This window comes from Lagopus muta, chromosome 2, assembly GCF_023343835.1.
Source record: "Lagopus muta isolate bLagMut1 chromosome 2, bLagMut1 primary, whole genome shotgun sequence".
Lineage (NCBI taxonomy): Eukaryota > Metazoa > Chordata > Aves > Galliformes > Phasianidae > Lagopus > Lagopus muta.
In genome coordinates, this window is record NC_064434.1 from 13686914 (window position 1) to 13708411 (window position 21498).

General features: G+C 37.8%; 1 protein-coding gene across 9 annotated transcripts in view; it reads right to left on the bottom strand.

The window, feature by feature from the left end:
* Nucleotides 1-21498, bottom strand: part of GREB1 (growth regulating estrogen receptor binding 1) — an 87050-nt gene that overhangs the window by 22202 nt on the left and 43350 nt on the right. For 7 of the 9 annotated variants that reach the window (XM_048934721.1, XM_048934719.1, XM_048934718.1 and 4 more), the window contains 18 exons: nt 18003-18185; nt 17568-17699; nt 16820-16945; nt 15227-15349; nt 14240-14377; nt 13885-14070; nt 13039-13389; nt 12413-12541; nt 10794-10919; nt 10142-10339; nt 9864-10044; nt 9003-9195; nt 8302-8438; nt 6664-7003; nt 5109-5224; nt 4231-4430; nt 3161-3250; nt 514-1130 (listed from right to left, as the gene is read on the bottom strand). In XM_048934721.1, coding sequence (XP_048790678.1) covers nt 514-1130; nt 3161-3250; nt 4231-4430; nt 5109-5224; nt 6664-7003; nt 8302-8438; nt 9003-9195; nt 9864-10044; nt 10142-10339; nt 10794-10919; nt 12413-12541; nt 13039-13389; nt 13885-14070; nt 14240-14377; nt 15227-15349; nt 16820-16945; nt 17568-17699; nt 18003-18185 — 3566 coding nt within the window. The remainder of the gene's footprint in view (nt 1-513; nt 1131-3160; nt 3251-4230; nt 4431-5108; nt 5225-6663; nt 7004-8301; nt 8439-9002; nt 9196-9863; nt 10045-10141; nt 10340-10793; nt 10920-12412; nt 12542-13038; nt 13390-13884; nt 14071-14239; nt 14378-15226; nt 15350-16819; nt 16946-17567; nt 17700-18002; nt 18186-21498) is intronic. The other 2 variants (XM_048934724.1, XM_048934725.1) reach the window with 2 other exon arrangements.

The window sequence follows — 21498 nt, forward strand, 5'->3', positions numbered from 1 at the left end:
TTAGTATTCACCTTGTAAATAAAGCTCTGCTAATGTTGAACAGGCCTTCTTGCATGTGCTACCTACAACAGCTTCTAAATTTCTGCCTGTCACGTGGAGGAAACAGAAAATACCTCAACTGCAAAGTTCCAGCTATCTTTAGATTGATCCTGGGAAGTGTTTTTGTGCTGATCTTTGATGTTTATTTAAAATGTAAATGCTTATTCAACTTTGACAGAAATGATGCATGAAATCTATCTTCCAAGCAAGCTATGTTTGAAAACATTTTAATGGAAAGAGACTGACAGAAAATGAATATTGCTCCAGATTCATTGTCTTTGAACTCAAACTAACAGTAAAGAATAAAAGATCATTTTATTAGAAGGGAGTTGAGAAATAAGGAAATAAAATATGAGCAACTTACTCTCCACATAAAAAACGTTTCAAGTACGAATAACAATAACTAACCTGTTTTTGTAGATGATAAAACTGAATAACATAAATGGATGATAATACCTTGCTCTTATTACACACCTGTGGTGGCCCACTCAGCAGCAGTCTCCTTGGGTGAAAGGTGTCCATTCTGCCCTCATTTCTATTATTGTAGTCCATATGGATTGGCTTGGGCACTGTCCATTGGCGGTAGTATAGAGACTGCTCTGTGCAAGTCATCATCTTACTCATAAGAGGACGAAAAGAACTTGCCCACATCACAGAGTGGTAAGGCAAAAGGGAAGATGATTTTGGAAGTCCACTGCTGTCCGTAGAGGTAATAATGTCATAAACCAGTTTGGGCAGGAAAACTATGGGAGGCTGTTTTGATGATTTAGTCATGAAGCATTGAGAGGTCTGTAAGATGAAGGAGTTATGAGTAGGTGCAGAGGAGGAAGAAGAGGAAGAGAAAGGTGAGGAAGATGAGGAGGTGATGGAAATTTGGGCACTTTTTAGGTTTTGTTTTGTATCAGGTTGTTCATTTCCCGGAGGTAAGTGTTTGCTGATTGTTGTTTGTGCCCCCTTGTCTACCTTCTGCTTCTGCTTCTCATGGCTATTTGTAGTTTCTTCGGTGCTGTTACTTAGGACTTGGTGGGGGGATTTTGCTCTGTCTCCTGCTGTTACTAAAGGAGGAGATGGCTCGCTGCAGAATGCTGTAACTAAAGGAAAGTTATATTTCAATACAACATAATATTTTAATGTAAGTGCAATAATCCCAGCCAGTCAATGACACAGCAAAACACTGAAAAATTGCTTAGATACAGTACCAGTCAAATAATGCAGCCCTATAGCTCCTGCTATCTTTCAGCTTACTCATACAGAAAGTCTTAATGAGATTAGGTGGGAGTATTTGTCTCAATGCAGCAAGTGCCTTTCCAAGAACTTACGTTCATAGGAAAGGTGTGATTGACCTGTCCTCAGCCATTCCCTATTTCATCAGATATCCTCATCACTCAAGACTATAAAATTCTGTAAACTTTTGTTCAAAAGGGTGAAAGAAAATTAGTACCCATTGGCTCTTACCCCATTAAACCACAGAAATCTTCACACAAAAACAGTTCTCAGCTCTAAGTCAGCTCTGATTCCAAACTCATGTTTGTGATACTGAAACACAGACTGACATAATATAACTCAGCTCTCAAGACTTTGGCACTATGAAACCATCCAGCCTTTGGTCAGCTCAGAGCAGAAACTGAACTCATCAAGACTGGCCTTGACCACCACATAGATACAGCTCATAGCTCTTTACTAATTCTCTGAAAATGGTGTACCTTTATTTATATATTCTAACTACAATGATCTCTTGAGAGTTTGAGGCTTCATTTTGAATGGCTCTGAGCATCTTTAATCTCAATAACCTCCAAAAAGGAGATGTAAAGACTGTGCAGTCCTCAGAGTAGACTGAACACTGGCTCAGGAATCAGTCTCCTTGTGTTAGTAAGAATGTCTGTCTAAAGCTAGACATAGATAAAAGCAGCTTTCCATTTCTAGTGAAAACAAAAGTCTGTGTTCTCAAACAACAACAACAAAAAGCAACAAAACAGATTCTGAACTAATAAAAGAGTCTGTAGCTTTTCTTGGTCTCAAGAAATGGTAAGAGATCCTAGTTGCAGATATTAATCTAAAGCAGCCACCAAATGATGTTTGCAATGAAGATGAAAATAAATCATCAGCAGCATGAATGGTTTCAAGAAACCACCGTAACATCCTGCAGAATATCAGTATCCCAGAGCACAAGGAAAAAAAGAAAGAGAAAAGAGAAACAAAGATTTGTTTAATCACAGGCAAATTCAGGCTACACGGCCACATGCAGGCCATATGGATCCTGCAAACTGAAGAACAGATTAAAGAAGAAAAAGCATTTTTCATATTAAAGCGGTTAAAAATCTTATAAAAAATGTCTTCAAATCTTCTCATTTTCTTTCCTTTTATAACCACTACTGTGTTTGTAGAGAAGAAACCATGGCTAAATATGCATGTCAGCATGGTGAAAACTACAAGCAGATCAAAAAGAAGTGACTCAAAAGCAGCAACGTTTTGAAAAGCTGCAGGACATTGTAACACCTACATAACAGTTTGTCTTCTGAACCTTCATTCAACACTCCCCCTGTTATCTGCATTGAAAAGCATTCAAATAAACTTAACAGACAAGAAGCTCAGGTAATTCTCAACATTGTCACATGCTTCATGCAACAATTTGCAGATGAAAAAGGAAACAAAGATTTAAGAAAAAAGATCCACCTCCAAAGGAGCTTCCAAACAGTGCAGATTTAATGAATGAACATTCCAGAGCAAAACAAAAAAGACAAAGACACGAACAAGACTGAGAATTCTTTTCTTCCTACGGATTTTCAAAAGATTATTTAAAACTGTTGAATTGTCATAGCTTCAGTGAATGCACTAAGTACTAACTAAGGATTCAAACCTAAGTGTCACACATTAAAGGAGTACCTGTTTTAGGTAGCCTGTCCTATGTTTACTTTCCAAGCAAGAAATCATCTGCTTGTATTTAAGAAGTCTGATTCTAAATTACTTTTTTAGAAGTTACCTAAAATAATCTCATTAAAATAGGCCTTGCCAAAAGCTGACTGATTTATGCCTTTTTTTTCCCCCTTTCTTTAACAAGCTGAACAGAAGGTTTTTTATCTATCCTAAATACAGCTTAATAGAAATAAACTTAAGGACTTACTGGAAGCTTTTGAAGAGAGAGATGAAGATGCAGAGTCATGAGAGTGAGATCTTTCTCTTTTCATAGGACTTCTCTTTTCTGAAGTAGAACCTGTTTCATGAATAGTAGCAGAAGAAAACAAAAGCAAAGCATAATTAAAGTAAGCCTGTAAAAAGTGATGGCTATATTGTTGAAATAAGGAAGAGCTCACAACTTCAGATGGAACCCTGAGCAGCCAGATTTGATGTATTGCAACCCTGACCACGGCAGGGGATTGGAACTGGATGGTCTTTAAGGTTCCTTCCAACCTAAGCCATGATTCTTTGATTTGCCTGGATTCTGTCCTCCTTCTGACACTGTATTCAGTGTGTTCCTACCATGCAGCATTGGATCAGCCTATAAAATATTCTAATTATGTTGAACTGCAGTACACTTACAAAATCAGTTCTGCTGCCAGGAGCTGACACGTCACAACTGTGTTTTACCTTTCAAACCCAATTAGTGTCAGTGAAACCAACTGACAAAGCTCTGTTTTGTCAGTGTGTTATGAACTACCTCCTACCCGTTGCATAACAGCTTTATGGATAAATTATATCTCAGCTTTTGATGATGACAGTCCCTCAAGGGCATTTGCTTGAGGTTCCTAACTTAGCTTTCTATGCCAAAATGCTTTTTTTTTTTTTTTCATGTAGTTTAGCAATAATAAACAGAGGCAAAAAGCACTGCACTCAGTCTATCATCTGAGCTGATGTTCTAAATTGAACTCCACAGGAGTACACCATACTTCACAGACCAGGAGAGCAGCCTTATAACTCAGATGCTAACCTCAGTGCACCTTGGACTCAAATTACGCCAACTTACTTCAACTAAATGGACAGAAATATTCATCACACCTAAGGTAGGCCTCTCTTAAGAAATAATAACCTCTCCAACTCTACTATTTCAGTATGAGTTCAAAGACAGACAATGAATGGAAGAACTTGAAACCCATTTCTCATTTTCTAATATATCACATTTTTCTAATATACCACATGTATTTTTCTAATACAGCTCCATCATTTTACACCTCTCATTATCACTGGTAGCAGTACCTTCTGTTGCTATTTCTTCATCTTCATTATCAGTGCTGCTTAGTTTCTCTGGGTCGCTTTCCAACACATCATTCACAACTGCTTTCTCAGTGTGAATTTCTGAGCTCACAAAGTATGCTGCCAAACCAAGCTCTTGCTCCAAAGTTGTCCTTACTAAAGAAGATGAATTTATTAAACGTAGGTCACAGTATCTCAGTGATCTGGAGAGAAACAGATGAGAGAGTATGAGAACTCACTGTACTCTATTTCTTTTCCAGACACAGCCAAAGGGGAATATTTTTTACAATCTGCTTAAGCTACATATGAGATAGAACAAGGTAGATTTTTGGTGTTTAATAAGTTTTCCATTATGGTGCATACAGTTTTATTATTCTTTATCTAGTTAAGCAGTTTAATCTGGTGCACTGAACATTAGCATCAACACAAGGAAAAAAAAGGTATCATTTTGGATTTAATTGGCTAAACAAAAACATTTAGTGCAATTTTGGTGGTCCTAGGGCCTCTTGTTTGCCTTTCAGCTTCAACTCCAGAAGGCACAGACCTCTCCACATGTCCTGCTGGATATACACCAATATCCTGCACATATCTCAGCTGCTTTGAGGTATCTAAAGTAGCTATAGATACTTCTTTTTTACATACCCTTATACCATGACAACTCATAATATTTTTAAGTTACTAATATTAAGTTACTGTAAAAGCAGGAGATTATTACTAATTAACTTTTTTGTTTACAATATAAAAATTTACAAAAAAAAATGGAAAAGCATCTTTGACACTGAAATGTTTTCTTCCACACAAGTATTTAAACAGTTAATTTTTAGCCATCCAATAAGCAATGGATAAAGAACTCCCACTGAGAAAATACCAGATCTACTTACCGTGGTAAAGACTCCCCTTGTGGATCCATGCCACTGAATATTAATATACAGGGCAAACCTTCCAGTTCCAAATAGGTCTGTGGCCTCCAATCTACATCTTCAATTTTCTGCCAGACCTGCATAAGAGACACCATTGAACGTCCTGACAAGGCACAAATGATCACACATTTTATCATCCATTGTTTGAATTGATTTGCACAGTGGATGGATGTTCCACCAGAGTAAGCCACATGGCAGAGCCAATTTCAACACAAGTAGATTGTACAGTTCCTAAAGAGTTACAGGTAGCAATCTGCCTGATGTAAACCTGAGGAGAACAGACAGCATGTTCTGGTCTGAAAAGTCTCCCTGTCTCCCAGCTGCACAGCACTAGGACTAGGGCATACATGGATAGAGTGATATGGTACATCAGGCAATAAAGATGAGTAGGAGCTTCCGGGGAGAGAAAGGGTTGCTTCTTGTGGTAGATAAATTACAGAAGGAAATGAGGCTATTTCACCATAGAGGAATAGCATGAAGCTGGAAGTACTGAAGTTTTGAACACACACATTACACTGATCTCACTTAATACCCTCTGAAGCCTCCTACTCTCCATCAGAGTTGTCAATTTTCCTAATAGTGTAATGAGAAATTAGATAACTAGTTCTGTCATTTGAATGTTTAGCATCAGGTTATACTACTTTGTTCATACCAGCCAATACTTTCTGCTGTGAGACTGACCTACAGATAAGGAATACACAGCAGGAACAACAGTATGATAGTTCCACTTCTGCCATTTATACACTGATTACCACTACTGTGAATGTCTGGGAAGACAAATGGGGTGTGATTTAGAATATTGATTTTTCAGAAAAAGTTATTCATGACACAGTAGGATGAGCTTTAGGCTCTGGATGTCAAATGACTGTCTAACACATCAAATTAAGCACAGAACAGTACAATAAACATGTTTGCTATAGCAAACAGATGGCAGTGTTATGAAGAGCAAGAAAATACCAGAGCCTTTTGTTACACAGATGACTTAAGATTCTGGACATAAAGGGTATAAATGAATCTTTGAAATAAATTAATTATTTGAAAGTATTTCTAGTAATTCTTTGAAAGAATTAAGTACCGGGCTGTGAATTCCAAACCTATAGGCAGCATCACCAATTTGGTGCCTTTATGCCATCTGCTGGTGAGAAGAATAATATAAATCTTAACCAAAGAAAATCCATGCAACAATGACTTTGTGAGAAAATTGTGACAGTTCTATATGTCTGTTTTCCCTGTTGTTGTACATAAAAGCAGTTCAGCTGTTTGGAAGGGTTGCTGCAGGAAGCCAAGCTCTGGCTCTATCCGTTAATATTCAACTGAGTAACCAGAAAGTAACCATTGGTAGAACAGTAAAGGAATCACAGATGATTTGTCTACAGTCAAAAGTTGTGCTCCTTGCAGTAGTTTTGAGTTTTTCTAGCATGAACCACGCTTCAGCTCATGACCATATCTCTCACCAACAGTCTCCCCATCTACCCATCTAACGAAGTTTCCCAGTATATGTCATTCTGCAAGTTACCTTTAGTTGCTCCACAAAGTGCTTCCCTATAGTGATTCCAGAATTAGGATTTCCCAAGATTATTTCAAAGTTATCTTCAAGGGCTAGTCTTTCCCTTACATTATACAGACGTTCATATGCCACTGCAGCCAGTGGGGTACATGGAATTCTCAACACTACCATGAGGCCATGACCACTAGGACACTGTCTTGAAGAGTTTATTAGGTTTTGGGTGATTTCCAGAGTTTCAACTGAGGTGTAATTCTTCATCTGAGAAAGACCACACACTGCCATCATAGCTGCAGAGTAGTGTTGTATGAGGACAAAAGTCCTTATCACTGCACTGTGTAATCTGGGAAACCTGAAATAAAGGTTAAATAGTGAAGTATTAAAGTAAAAAAAGCTGATGTTCTCCAAAATATAGCAAACTCAGGACTTTCTCCTGCAAAGAACCCTTATCATTTACTGTCCAAAATTACAGTTTGATAGTCCTTGCAATAACACATCATTTCACAATCAGAACCAAAGTGGTCTCTCTATTGCTTAGTAAGGATTTTATAAGCAAATAGTTCATCAGTGTTACATCACTTCAAGTTATCAACACTTTGCTGCTGTTAGAAAATTTGTCACAGAATATTTGCTAATGCACTCAGCAACACCATCAATCAAAATGCATGCACTCGTCAATGAAAACAGTACTCTTAATGACATTAGCAGTAGGGTTTTTTCTATTGCGTTCTTACTCAAGCTGTGTACCAACTCACTCTTTTTTTCCAAGAGGACTGAATATGTAGTCAGCACTCAATGAGCAGGACTGAATATGTAGGCAGCACTCAATGAGCACTCCAAATTTCCAAGCCCAGGTACACCCTGCCTTAATGCCCACTCTATGAGAGGGAGAGATGTGGAAATGTAATAGCTTCCTTTGCTCTGATTTTCCACAAAAATGAAACCAGGCCTGCTCAGAGAAGTACCTGATGTGCGTGACCAGAGCTCCATGTCACCCTGTAGCAAATGCTAGTAGCAAAGTGTGGACGTGCTCATTCTCTCAGTTAGCAATACAAATTTGCAAGACTCTACTCATCCTGTCTTAAAATTCTTACAGACTCCAATATCATCCGCAGTTGCTTGCCTTCACATAATATATCATTACTCTTTTGCAGTGGCTCCATAATTACTGTTGATATATTTTCAAGCTGGGAAGTTCCTCTAAAATTTTTACCACTGATTTAAGTACACAAAATATAGTGATATACCTCCTTCCCTTTTTATGTGGTATACAAAAATGATACATTAAAAAAAAAAGTCAGATATGGCCAGCAAGTGATAATATTGGACTAAAGTTACATTAGAAATCATTTGGTTGTGCAGTTTTCAATTACTGTAATATAGAATTATCTACTGTAACCAAGTACACACACTATGGGTTGAACAGTGTGCAAGTTTATCTAATGAATTCATCTGAACTGATTAGATCACAGGCCAAATATATACTGAAAAAAAAAAAGATGAGAGAATAAAATAAGAACAAATGAAATAATTTGTAAGACAGTGAGACAAAAAAAAAAAAAAAAAGAAGAATCAGGTTTCTAGTTAGTAACTCAAGACACTAGAATATGCTCCCTATGTTTCCTTCATTAACTAAGGATTGTACCATACCTCTTTCCCAGAGCCATGACCATTGCTTCAAAAGAGCTGTCATACCGAAGCAGTGGGATACTATGCCCAGACAGAGTGGATTCAATGAATTCTGACAGTCCAAAGTATTTTTTGTTTTCATGATATAAATCTACACCCTAGGAGAAATGAAGAAGTACAATTTTAAAGGTAAAAATCTACCAGTTATTAATTTATAATTGATTAATTATCCGTATCTGCAGTCACATTCTATAATAGGCATAATATATTCAGGCATATAATATACAGGAAGAAGGAAAAAGTTGGTTTTTGGAGAGAAAAGAAGTTATACTCCATTTTTCCCTGTTTCTCTCCTCTCTTCCCATGTAAACATACAGACAGAAAATCTATGTAGGTAAAAATATGTGAAGAAATTTCATATATCTATTTATATTTATGCAGTAACACACTAGAAACAGATTTTCTAGATGATTTCTACCTATGTAACTCAAAGGTTTATAGCAGTTACTAGAGTTTACAGGAGATATAAAACATATAAAGATAATAAGCAAGAAATGACAGAAGAAGCAAAAGGAAAAAAAACTTGACATAGACTGTCATAGACCATGCAAACTTCACTCAGCTTACACAAAAATTATCAGGCCTCCAGAGTTTCAACAAGTATATAAAAGTAAAATAACTCATGAAAAGCTCACAAAATCACCTCAGAGCATCCATCTTACATTGCTGTATGAAGAAGGCCAGTGGATCTCATTGTAAGGGCTGATGTGAGTGTGCTGTGTCTGCAGCGCATAAGGAAAGGAAGTCACATGGAGCGTCACAATGTTGGGCGCCTCTTTCACCTCCCTGCAGTTCAACAGTCTATCAACAAGTCCCGTAGACAGTTCTGTCTGAGGATAAAGGCTATGCATAGCACTGCAAAACAGAAACCCAAAATTCTCCAAAGCGATTGGCTCAAGGGAGATGTGAAATCAAAGTTAAATGCAAACAAGGAACTTAGGATTCTATTCATTACCCCGATTTAGCTGCATGAAAGGAGAGGAAAATAAATGCATTATTTCACTGCAGCTGAATATTTCTTTAAGTCTGGTTAGCTCTATAGCTAGCAAATTACTGGTCTCTCACGGCCACCGGCATATGAAAGGACGAAAGGAAGCTGACATTATGGCAGTTATTAATGGTTGCACACTTCCCTGCTAAATTTAGCCAGATTGTTCTGCTGCTCTTGAGAAAACATAATTCTTACCTACAAAAAACAGGGCAGAAAATGACAGACCATAAGCCACAATAGTGGAAAGAAAGGGGGAAAGTACCTGTGATAGAATTAGTACAATAAAGATCAATAATTGTTAGAGCAAATGCCAGTCTCATAGGACATCTGCAATCGACTTCTTCCTCCAGTTTAACACATCATTCCAAATTCACTCATTTACCTGAAAGGTCTAAGTTACAAGCTTCAGCACTGCAAGTTGCTGTTATCAACTAAGAGAGGCAGGTGACTCCAGAAAATGTTTGTGCCTAGCCATGATCTCTCAGCCTTCAGAAATGCTTGCATCTCTGCAAGCAAGTTCAAGTATCCTTACCTCATTAGATCCCAGTGTGCATGATCATGGATTAGGACAAACAGTGTGTGTGGATTCTGCATAGAGTTTTGCAGAAAGACTTTGAACTTAATCTGGGCTTCTGCGTCTAGTTTCAGAACATACTGTTCCACCTTCTGCTTTGTAAGATGCTGCTTCTCCAACCCAAGTTCTAATAAAATACCTAGAAAAAAAAAATGGAACAAATGTCAGGATTTCCAGATATAAATGCGTTCATTGGTTTCCTGTAAATCCAGCTAATAAAGCTAACTAATGAGCACCTGAATGCCAGAGATGAAACAAAGTCTGCTGATAAGTCACTTCAGAGGGTGGAACACAAATCAAGAAATCAATTTTCTCAAAGGAACCCAAATCAAGATTTTGAGTGCTGGAGTCAGCAATTGAGCAAATATGAGACAGCAGTTTCTGAGCTACTGCCAGCTGGAATGGTCGAATCTGATGTCGTTCAATCTCATAACCTAGAAAAAGACAAAATTCTTTTTATATATACACCAAAAGTCTAATCTAGTGTAAAATTGTACAGCCTGGAAAAGAATGACTGGCCTATTCTCTAAGGAGTCAGTGTTCTATTTTAGGAAAATCTACATAGGACATATAAAGAAAACTTTCTGCACTTGGCAATTTTATTCCTGCAAGTCTCCTAAATATTTATGAGCTGAAGTTGGACTTGTGCAGTAGCATTCTGCTACCAAGGAAGTAAGATTTAAAGCTTCAGGGAGTACAGCTCTCATGGAACGAACTGAGCATCCACCAGTGTAAATAAATCTGGGTATCCCAAGACATGAGTTCACGATCACCTCAGAATAGAATTCTTCAAGAGCCCAGGACTCTGCCCAGGTACATCTAACTGCACACCTAAAGACCTATTCTCAAGCATCTGACTCTATTACCTTTTCAGAAAATCCTCCTTACTTGTACACACAGCTGCTCCTGTTCCATTCAGTGCTGTTGATTTATTTGCTGAAGCAGACAGTGATGAAGAGATGTGCCCTTGGTTTTCCTGATAAAATTTCTCCAGCAAAAGATCGATGTCACCCTCTAGCAAATGGAGAGGAGAGTGGTAAAAACATCCAGGTTGATAACAGCTGTATTTCATGCTGACTTTCTTTAGTAGATCTCAAAGAGCTTTGTGTATGCTGTCCTGTCTTTGGCTTATTGGGTATTTTGTACACTAATCCTATCATTAGTTTCCAATGCATTATTTATTTTCAGCTTATCACTAATAAAGTGCACATCAGGCCGAGGAATGACAGATCAGCTCTGCAGACCTCTGCTTAGGACATTTAGAGAACGTAGTAGAAAACTAGCTTGAAGATTGTGACCTAAATCAGCAAAGACAAACACCTGCACAAAACCTAGTGTATGTCCTGACCACTGTAGCTATTTGTACTGTTCACTCATAAGGGTTAGAAGCAGCTTTTGAAAATCTGATGCAAAGCATAGATATTAAATCTTTAACACTTTTTGTGAAAAAGAAGGAAAAATATTTTTTGATAAAGTAGACAGAGAAATGAGTTTTTTTACACAATATTAAAGCAAGGTATGTTTTACTGAGCTAAGTACATCTGCTCTGTTTAGCAGGGACCCTGCTTACAGATAATACCTACTCAGAAAATACAGTATGCCTGTCCTGAATACTTATTTTCTCAGCAGTTGAAAAAATATTTGAACATGTCTGCAAATGGTACTAGAGTGTCAGGGTCATCTTCGTGAAGTGCAATCCAGTGGATGTAGATGGCAACTCGTTTCAGGATGTTCATTTACTTGTTCTGCTCAAACAATAGTAGGAGTTATTCTGAGAATCATAACACACAGATACTAGGAACAGAGACACCAGTGTAACTGCATGATGGCTCTAGGAACACAGGTGTCTCTTCAGTGACTGATAAAAATATCGTAACGTATTCAGAAAGCATTCTTGCCTTCCAAGTACAGATTTCATGATGCAATGTGAATGGTGAAGGGGACTGTGAAATGCATTAACACTGACAAGTATGCTGCATTTGCTCTAGTGCTGTGATCCAGTTACATTTTCCACATGGCTGGATCTATCCACAGAAAATCCTCCCTGTAGTAATCCTCAGTTTAAAATGATCCTGTAGAGCTAGCTCTGCAGTTATCTTCTCTTTCCCATGCATCAAGTTCAAGTTCACAGTATGACTTCCTTTCTTCTGTAAAACAATTCTGGTCTACCACAGTCCAAATGAATCGTGTGCTTGGGGCAAAAGAATTTATTCATTCATATGCATATGGGCTTGTATATTGTATAGATGGATTTGTATATTGTATAGATGGATTTGTGTAGCTAAGAATAACATGTTGAACTTCTTGCTCGCATATTTTTATGAACCTGAGGTATTTTAGAAACTGACACTTCTAGGAGAAATTGCAATTTCAAATATACTTTGTCCTGTATTTTTTTATACATTTGTAATAATGTCTTGCTTCAGGGAAGCATGAACACAGCTGCTTTCACTCACTAAAAAGACTGACAGAGTTGGAAATATGCCTATCCACAGCGTATTATATACCTGGGCAGAGGGTGCTGAAGAAGGACCCCAGAGATTCCACTTTGCCTGTGACCAGCTGATAGTTCACTTCTTTTTGGTAGTCTGAAGGAGTGAGCATGCCCTCAGACAGAATTCTTGCCTGATACTTTCCTAAAAGACAAAAAAAGTCATCTTGACAGCACTTCAAGCTACACTAAAAACATTATAAGACATAATGAAAAACACCTCCCAGCTAAATGAATCTTCTCCTGCCAAAAAACTAAGGCCAAGATGAGATTTTTTTCTCCCTTATACAAGTACGTACCATGTTTGTTGAAGACAGTGAGGTTGAAAGAGCATGATATAAAAGCTGAGAAAATGCTCAATTCTCTGCTCACAGTAGTACCTCAGTCACACAGAGCAGGAAAGCATTATGCACTGTCTGCTGTTAGTTTTCTATTATTTGTTTGCAGTAGTGCCTTTGTGAAGACACAGCTAATATGGGCAGAATGTGATTACTGGGAGGAGATCCGACTGTGCGACAGCACCTTGGGTTCATCAAAGCCCATTACTTCTTGGTCACGGCTCTTTTTTCTGAGGCAGCTTATCAAAAATCCCCATGGCATGGGATGACTCTGTTTTGCCTGGAGAAACCGTTAAGATCTTACCTGTTATCACAATGCAGGAATCAATGGCTCTATTTCTGCTAGCACAGATGATCACCACGTAGTTTGTCTTTATTAATTTTCCTTCGATGAGCAGCTTAAACATTTCTGAAAGCCCTTCAGCCAGAGAATAGCTGCATTCAATGATGTGGACGCTGTCATTACAGGAGCTGGCTGCCAGCCCTGCCAGCCAGGGGAGCTGGGCTGAGGTCACTGGGGCGATCTGGCTGGGCACTTGAGGAAAGGTCTGCGGAATCATCTGTTGGTACTGACGGATTTCAGATAGGTGTGACTCTCGCCAAGAACGCATGAATATTTGTTCTAAATCCTCAATAAGAGGAACTTGGTCTGAAGCTAAAAAAGATTAAGAGGAAAATGTTCATATTATGAAGCAGTTTAACAAGAGGAAAATGTTCATATTATGAAGCAGTTTAACAAAGTTGTTGAGTTAAAAGGTCTTTTTTTTTAAATGTACTTTTTTTTTTTTTTATTAGAGATGGTTGTGTTTCAGATTTACGCATGCATGGCTGTGGCCATTAGAAGATGTGAGCTGTATCATTCATTTTGAAGTGTCTTTGTGAGACTCAAAGATGCTGTAATTGGAACCTGACTATTAGTTATTAGAAATATTTAAGAGTTTGAGAACTGCTTATGTCAATGTAATAATATTTATTAACTATGGTCTACATGCAAGAGCAATGAATTACGGATGTTTTCCTTTTTTTTTTTTTTCTTGTCAGTTGCTGAGATCCTCTCTTACAGGAAAGTATGAACTTTGTTTCATTATATTTTAATCTAAGTTTGGTCTTGAGGAACAACTAATTACAAAGTTTTAGAAAATCATCTTACCTAGCTGAACAAGGTAGTAGACAGTCAACAAGAGCTGCATCTCTTCTGAAATGGGCTGTATTGTGGGGGCACCATATTGTTCATATGCTCTAGATAAAGACTGTGAATTTCTGTAACAGGTATACAGCAGAGGACTCACTATCACATCATTAATGTTCCCGCAAAGATATGGGAAGTTTCCATGACCTTAAAAATAAACATTTGTACGCATCACATTAATTTCATGTTTTAATAGTAGATATTTCAAAAATGAGAGCTTTAGCATTGTTTAACAGTTGGATTTACCTTTATATCTCTTACAAAAAAAAAAACAAAAAAAAACCTGAGATCTTGCTGAAGGGTGGGTTTTTTTTACCTTTGAAAATAACTGGCTTTGCTTTACAGATTTTCAGCAGGTTGTCAGGAACTGAGACAGGCTCTCCTGAGCCCACGATTGGAGATGATGCTGGCCCCACCAAAGCAGAATGCGGTAGAGATGATAGGCTTCCTCCATCTAAAAGTTTATACATAATATCTCTGGAGTGAGATCTAGTAATTGTTTCCTCAATGAAAAGTTAATCAGTCATCTTATAGACACACATTTGGTATAAGTGCTACATAGTTCCAATCACACCACACATTTCATGATCTGTTACCACAACCCATACTGTGCTTAATTTCTTGAGAGTTCTTGAGAATCACATTGACCATTGAACGTGCATCCAAAGATTTTGAAATATTTATAAGTAAATATTTCACATTCTGAATGCATGAATATAGAGATATACATGATATCAATGCAAAGCTATGATTTGAGGGCTTTGTATGATATAACTGGTTGTATTCATTCTAAGCATTTTGGTATGTAAAAAAATTAAGATTCAGCATTTGTTCAAAACTAATTTATTTGTGTTAATTTTAAACCGTAGCATACTGAAAGAAAACATCCTGCTGAAAGTTGGTTTGTTTCATCACACCTCACTTTAGTCTGTATCTAGACTAAAATTCAAGAAAGATCCGAGAACACTGTGACAAATCAGTGAAACAAGAGATGATAGCTTGGGATCTGAGTTCTGACAGTATAATGTCCCAAAGGTGTTTAGATATCAAAAGATGGACACAAGCACTTGTTGCAATTTATTAATAATGACATGATGAATGGATTCTAATGAGAGTTAAGTCCAGAGACTCCAAGAAGGATCAATAAAATTGAAGAACAGAAAATAATTCTGAAAACGTAGGTATCAAACACCTTTCAAAACTCTTCCGAGAATCTGTGTATGTCTTTAAAATATTGCCTCTTTTCCTCCATTATTTTCTGTATAACAAAATGAACATCCTCATTACCTTGGGTTCAGCTTACCATTTTTAATTCTATTTGGAGCCTGTGGGTTGAGCGGCAAGTTCCAAGTTTCAGTGGATGATGGAGACTCTGGTGACCAACCTTTATGGCGTTTTTTTGGAGGCCCTGAATTTGTCAAAGTGCCTGAATAACAATAATATTTCAGAAAAGTATTAGAATATATTTTATTCATGTCTGTGCATGATAATTCAACACATGCTGATGGACTGAATTAAGCATTAAGTACTGTGGTAGACAAGGTTGACTCCATGAGTATAATCATTGCTTATGGCTTTTGTTTTACTTTGCTATCTTCTGCATAAAGACCTAGGAGCATTCTGGTGCAGAGACCTGTTAAGCTTTACCTATTTTACAGCAATGTTCACTCTGAATTAAAAGCAGTACACTATATTGAGACATGCGAAGTAAGAATGCTTACGTTAATACTTTGAAGCCAATGTGGACACTTTGTGCATTCTATTTCCAAACCCACAATACTGTGCTTCATGTAACTTAATTAAAAAAATATTTTCACAGGTTTCAGTGCAATATTAGTAAAGATCTGTGCTCTTTTCAACAATTTTTTCCACTGTCAAGAATTTTGTTCTTCCCACCGGCATGATCTTTGGCTTAATGATAATCCATATTACTTCAAAGCAAATGACTTCTGCACATTCCCTCTATTCATCGTTAGCTCCAACATCTTTGTCTGTAAAACCATGACCATATTTCTCACAGTTTTCCTGGGAGCCCCTTGCAATTAAATTCTTCAGTCTCTTGTTACTTTCTTCAGTCATCTTGTGTCTTCCTGCAAAATCCTAAATGACAAGTTCCCACTAACATCAAGTATTTCTAATAATTGAGAGCCCATAGTTGCCCAGGAATTATTCAGCATCTTGAAGAACTGAGCTGTTTCTGCTTATACACATTAATAAAATATGTAAACGCTGTAACTACTTCACGCTGATAAGTCTGTATCTCCTGGTAAAATGTTTAGACTTAAAAAAAAATAAAAGCAAGAGTAAGAACTTGGATTAAAAATGTCGTTAGTTGAGTTGGTTTGTTTTTGTTTTTGGTTTTTTTTTTTTCAATTTTGTTTTATTTTCACAAAAGATACTAAAGCCAAAAGTAAAAGGAATCCTCAAATCTGGAGACTGTACATTTGCAGAACAATCTTACATCCATGCTTTCAGAGATCACTTTTAAACCTATACCATGTGAGGGCAGTATGTAGCCGTTTGTTCTACTTCTATATCTTTCTTAATTCCCTCCACAAAACTATTCAGTGAGATCGATACAAATACAATATTGAAGAAACTAGACTCAGAATCCTGTCTGAACCGATTGCAAATTGTATCAATCGTAAATGTAATGAAAAACTTCAATTTATAATCGAAATTACAAAAAAGCCATGGCTAAAATCATACAAACTTTTATTCTGAAAATTAACATTCAAAAGAAAAGGAGGGGTTACGGTGACAAGAGATTTGGAAGGGAAGTGTAATTCCTGTTCATACAGAGAATTATGATCATGGTATCTTTTGTTCAATGTTTCTGTCAAATCCATGGAATATAGATCTTTAAGGTTATTAAAGAACAGATCCATACAAATACCTAACACCGATGGTCTTGTCAAAGCAGATAGGTTATTTTTCGCCAACTGTTGTTTAGGAGATTCCTTGCCATTATAAGCTGCTGAGCCGAATGCTGCTGTTGATGGGATATGATCTACGGCTGTAGCTGACAAGAAAAAATATAAAGTATTTATAATAAATGTTTCTAGAACAAGATTCCTAATTGACATAATAAAATGATCATTTACTTTAATAGAGCCACCAGGATCCATAAGAGTCACAAGAGAATATTCATTGTGAAGCTCAGTGAGATCACTTCAGCCACTATCATCGATCACTTTTTATTTATGTGAGGCTAATGGAAAAGTAAATGTTTGAGAAATCGTTGTTAATACAAAGATATCACTCATCACTTTGTTTTTTAATATTAAAGCTGCTTTACTCCACTGATGCCCATACAATCCCAGCAGTAACGAGCGTTCTGGTTACAATGCAAAATGTCTCTTAAAAGAGAAGGTGTGCCTTAGTTATGAACAAGCTCCACATCACCTATCCATTGTATTATTTCCTAAAATTTTGTACATAAATCAGGGGGGGACAAATGGACAGTGAAAAGACTTGAAAGAAGGGTTCCTTCCTTTATTCATAAGATACTCTAAATCTATTTGATTTGTTTTATTGCACGCAGTAATGTGCTCATTTCTGTCTTCCCACTCAGAAACACACACAAACACGCGCACACGGAGCAGTAAGAGCACACGTCAACCCGTTCTCCTTCTGCGTGGTACCTGTTTGTGGAGTCCCAGGCGCAGGGTTTGGGGGAGGCTCAGTCGCGGTGCTCCCGGAGAGGCCTGCGCTCTCTGGCAGTTGGCACCCCGTGCCTGAGCAGGTGCTGGATAAGGACTGCCGGCCTCTGAGTTCTTAAGAAAAAAAAAGAGGCTTCTTATCCACCGGCAACAGCGACAGACGCTTTTTTCTGCGTGTTTGACTTGGTAATTTCACACGTGAATTACTTAAAGGCTACGGCACTTGGAAGGGAGGAACTGATGGCACCAAACATGCCATCCTCTTATTAGGGCAGTCAATTGCTTTTTACAGCTGCACTTTAAGGAGTCTTTCTTTTAACTGATCCGTCTCAGGTTTTACATAGACGCCAGTCCCAGTAATATCCAAGCCTGGATGACAAAAACCAGAGCTCGAGGAAGACAGCTTCATTATCTTACCTGCCCCTTTCCAGCAGATTACAGATCCTTTCGTCAGAGCTCCCTGTGCATTCCTGACCAGATAATACTTTAAGTGTTTCTGTTTCTTGGGCTGAGTGGTCAGTTTAAGGTTAATGTGATTTGAGAATTCCGTAAAGTAGCAGAAACCTTTCTTGCCACAGCCAACACAATTGCCAGAGAAGCCTGATAAAACAAACAATGCACATAATCCAGTGAGAAAGGTTGGTGACTATTAATAACCTCACAACATGACTCTTCCCTGGAGAAAAAACAGTTTTGTTTTGTTTTACAGGTTTAATTTTGTATAAACATTATAATCCCCAAAAATATTACATCAAGTCCTGTCTGTTGCACTTTGGCTACTAGATTGCAAAAACAGTCACACATGAACAGAAAATTTAAAACAAGCCACATTTTTCATTTTCTCCCACCAGAAAAAAGTCACAGTACCCACTCATTAAGTACCTAAAAGCATTAAAACAAAACATGTCTGGCTCAACTATACTGAATCACACACTTAGTATCACAGAAAGTTTTACTCCTTTTTAAACTTGCACTGAAACTAAACATTCAAGAAAGCCTCAGGAAATTAAGTATATTTATTCTCTTTAGTAAGATCTAAGTTCATTTAAGCACCAAGCTTCTACTACAGAAGTTTGTTTAGGGGAAAAAAATACTAATGCCTTCTTAGGATATTGATTTAAGTAGATTTGTCAGGTGATATGGCTGGACTGCGTTAGAACTTCACAACACCTCAAGCTATTTATGATTACAAAAAGAACATGTCTGCAACTTTAAGAAACATGACAGAGATGCAATCCCTGCACGTAAAGAAGCTCATTGTACTCAGGCTTAATGGGGCATTTCCAGGGATACCGCCATTTCCTCTCATTCTGAGGTATAAAATTTGAGCTTCAAAGAGGAGCTCGCGATGGTGATGCCATTATCACCATAAAGAACAATCCTTGAACAGCTAATTAAGACTTATCTGCTTTTTATTCTTAAACAGTTTCATTTTTGCACTTTCCAAAGTACTTCCATAGGAAAATTTTGCACTGAATCTGAGCAATTACCTCAAAACACTTGATTCTTACAAGGAAATCATACAGTTTGTAAATAGAAGACAATGTTCCCCATGGAAATTTTCTTCCTATTCCCTATACATGCCCTGAAGCATGGAGGTTCTTTTTATTTTAATCCCATCTAATGGACATCTTGATGTGTTATCACAGGAATTTCAAATCAAAATTGTGTGTTCAGTCCATTGAAAGACAGTAGAAATAAAGCAAAGGAAAAGCATCTCACGATCCCATCAATATGGAGAATAATACTAGAAATATTACAATTCCACCATGTTAAACAAAATGAAGAGCCAATTATGAGAATTTCCATCACATTTCAGACCAATCCCATTTTCAAATTAACATTCAATACTTCTTAAGAGAAGTGAACTAACATGCAGACACTGAAATACTGTGCTCTGTAAACACCTGTTTCTTGGTCTACAACTTGAGTATTTTCATTCAAATTGTTCAGAAGAATGCATTAAAAATCTAAGTTTATAAGGCATTTTTTTAGATACCAATGTTTTGTCTGTATCTCTGGTAATAAGTGAACAATAACGACTGAAAGCTGTTCATTATATCACTGAGGCTGATAGGTAGAATGATAAAGGTCATTATGACTCATAAAATTGGAACAAGTCAAGACTGCTAAATCCTGTTTTGTATCAGTCAACACAAAAGAATCTGTCTAACATCACAGAACCTTCAGTTGCTGCAATAAAAGCAACAAAGGGAAACAAAACCACAATGGATGTGGTAAAGGCTGTAGAATTGACATGCATTTTAGGCAGATTAAGAAACTATGGAAAATGATTCTGCTAGCAAATGAAAACTTCCTGTACATCTTGGCAGTATACTGAGCATGAGCAGCAGCACTGCAATTTTTAACTGGTTGCCACTTACAAGGCCTTATTTTTTCCAAACAGAAACATGAGGGGACCATTTCCAAAAGTAAAATAGAAGTACCTTTACCCCTTCTAGGTTTTATTGTTTAGCTGGAAGTGTCCAGCTGCTTTCAAAAGCCACATGGGGAAATATTTCTGCAACAGAAACAGAACAGTGGGGCAGTGGACGCAAAATCTTTTCACATGGACACTACACCAGTCACTGCTGATAACTTCTTGTAACATCAGCAAACTAAGAAAGATTTAACAAAAAGTATCCTCTACCTGAAACAGCCTTTTGCCCTAAGTCATCTATTTTTAACTTTGTCTGCTTGGCAGAGTCTACTATTCAAGATCTACTGGTTTTCACCAGCTATAATATACTGGTGAGATTTAATAAGAATTAACAAACCTGAAGAGTCAACATGTTTTGAAAACTCTTTGGAGAATAATTTAGAAGCTTATTTTTCAGTTTTCCATTTAAATCAAACTATCATCTTTTACCTCAATTCTTCCCACCTCCCCTGAGCTGAGCTCTTTCTGGAAAGCACCTGCCAGCACTGAATTTTATCCCATTCATTCAGACTGACACTTTCTCTGATGACACCACAGATACAATATAGCATGAATTTATGATTTCAGTGCTGTATGATGTTCAATCATTACTCTTTTCAGGGCTGCTTTTCAGATTGAAGCATCCACTGCCAGCCTTGCAGCAGATGGAGTAAGTCTGAGAACAGTGTTCATCATAATGTCTTGGGGGTCTCAGTGAATGAAAAGCTGGACATGAGCCAGCAGTGTGCTCTTACAGCCAGGAAGGCCGATGCTATCCAGGGCTACGTAAACAGAGGGGTGGCCAGCAGAGAGAGGGAGGTGATTGTCCCCCTCTACTCAGCCATTGTGAGGTCCCACCTGGAGTCTGGGTCTGGGGCCCCCAGCATAAGAATCACAGGATCAAATAATTGTAGGGATTGGAAGGAACCTCTGGAGATTATCAGACCAATTTCCCTCATCTTTTCTTCTCCAGGCAGTCTCAGGTCTCTCAGCCATTCCTCCTAAGGGAGATGCTCCAGGCTTCTCATCATCTTTGTGGCCCTCCACTGGACTCTCTCTAGCAGAACACTGTATTTTTTAACTGAGGAACCTAGAACTGGACTCAGTACTGCAGGCATGGCCTCAAAATGGCAGAGTATAGGGGAGGATCACCTCCCTCAACCTGCTGGCCATGCTGTTTTTAATGCACTCCAGGATACAATTGGCCTTCTTGGCCAAAAGGGCACATTGCTGGTTCATGGTCAATTTATTGTTCACCAGGACACACAGGTCCTTCTCCACAGAGCTTCTCTCCATCAGGTTGGCCCCTACATTGTACCGATGCAGGCATTTATCCCTTCCCAGATGTAGACTCTACACTTATTAACCTTCATCAGGCTCCTCTCTGCCCAACTCTTCAGTCTGTCTAGGTCTCACTGAATGGCAGCACAGCCTCCTGGTGTGTCAGCAATCATCCCAGCTTTGTGTCATCAGCAAACTTGCTGAAGGTGGACT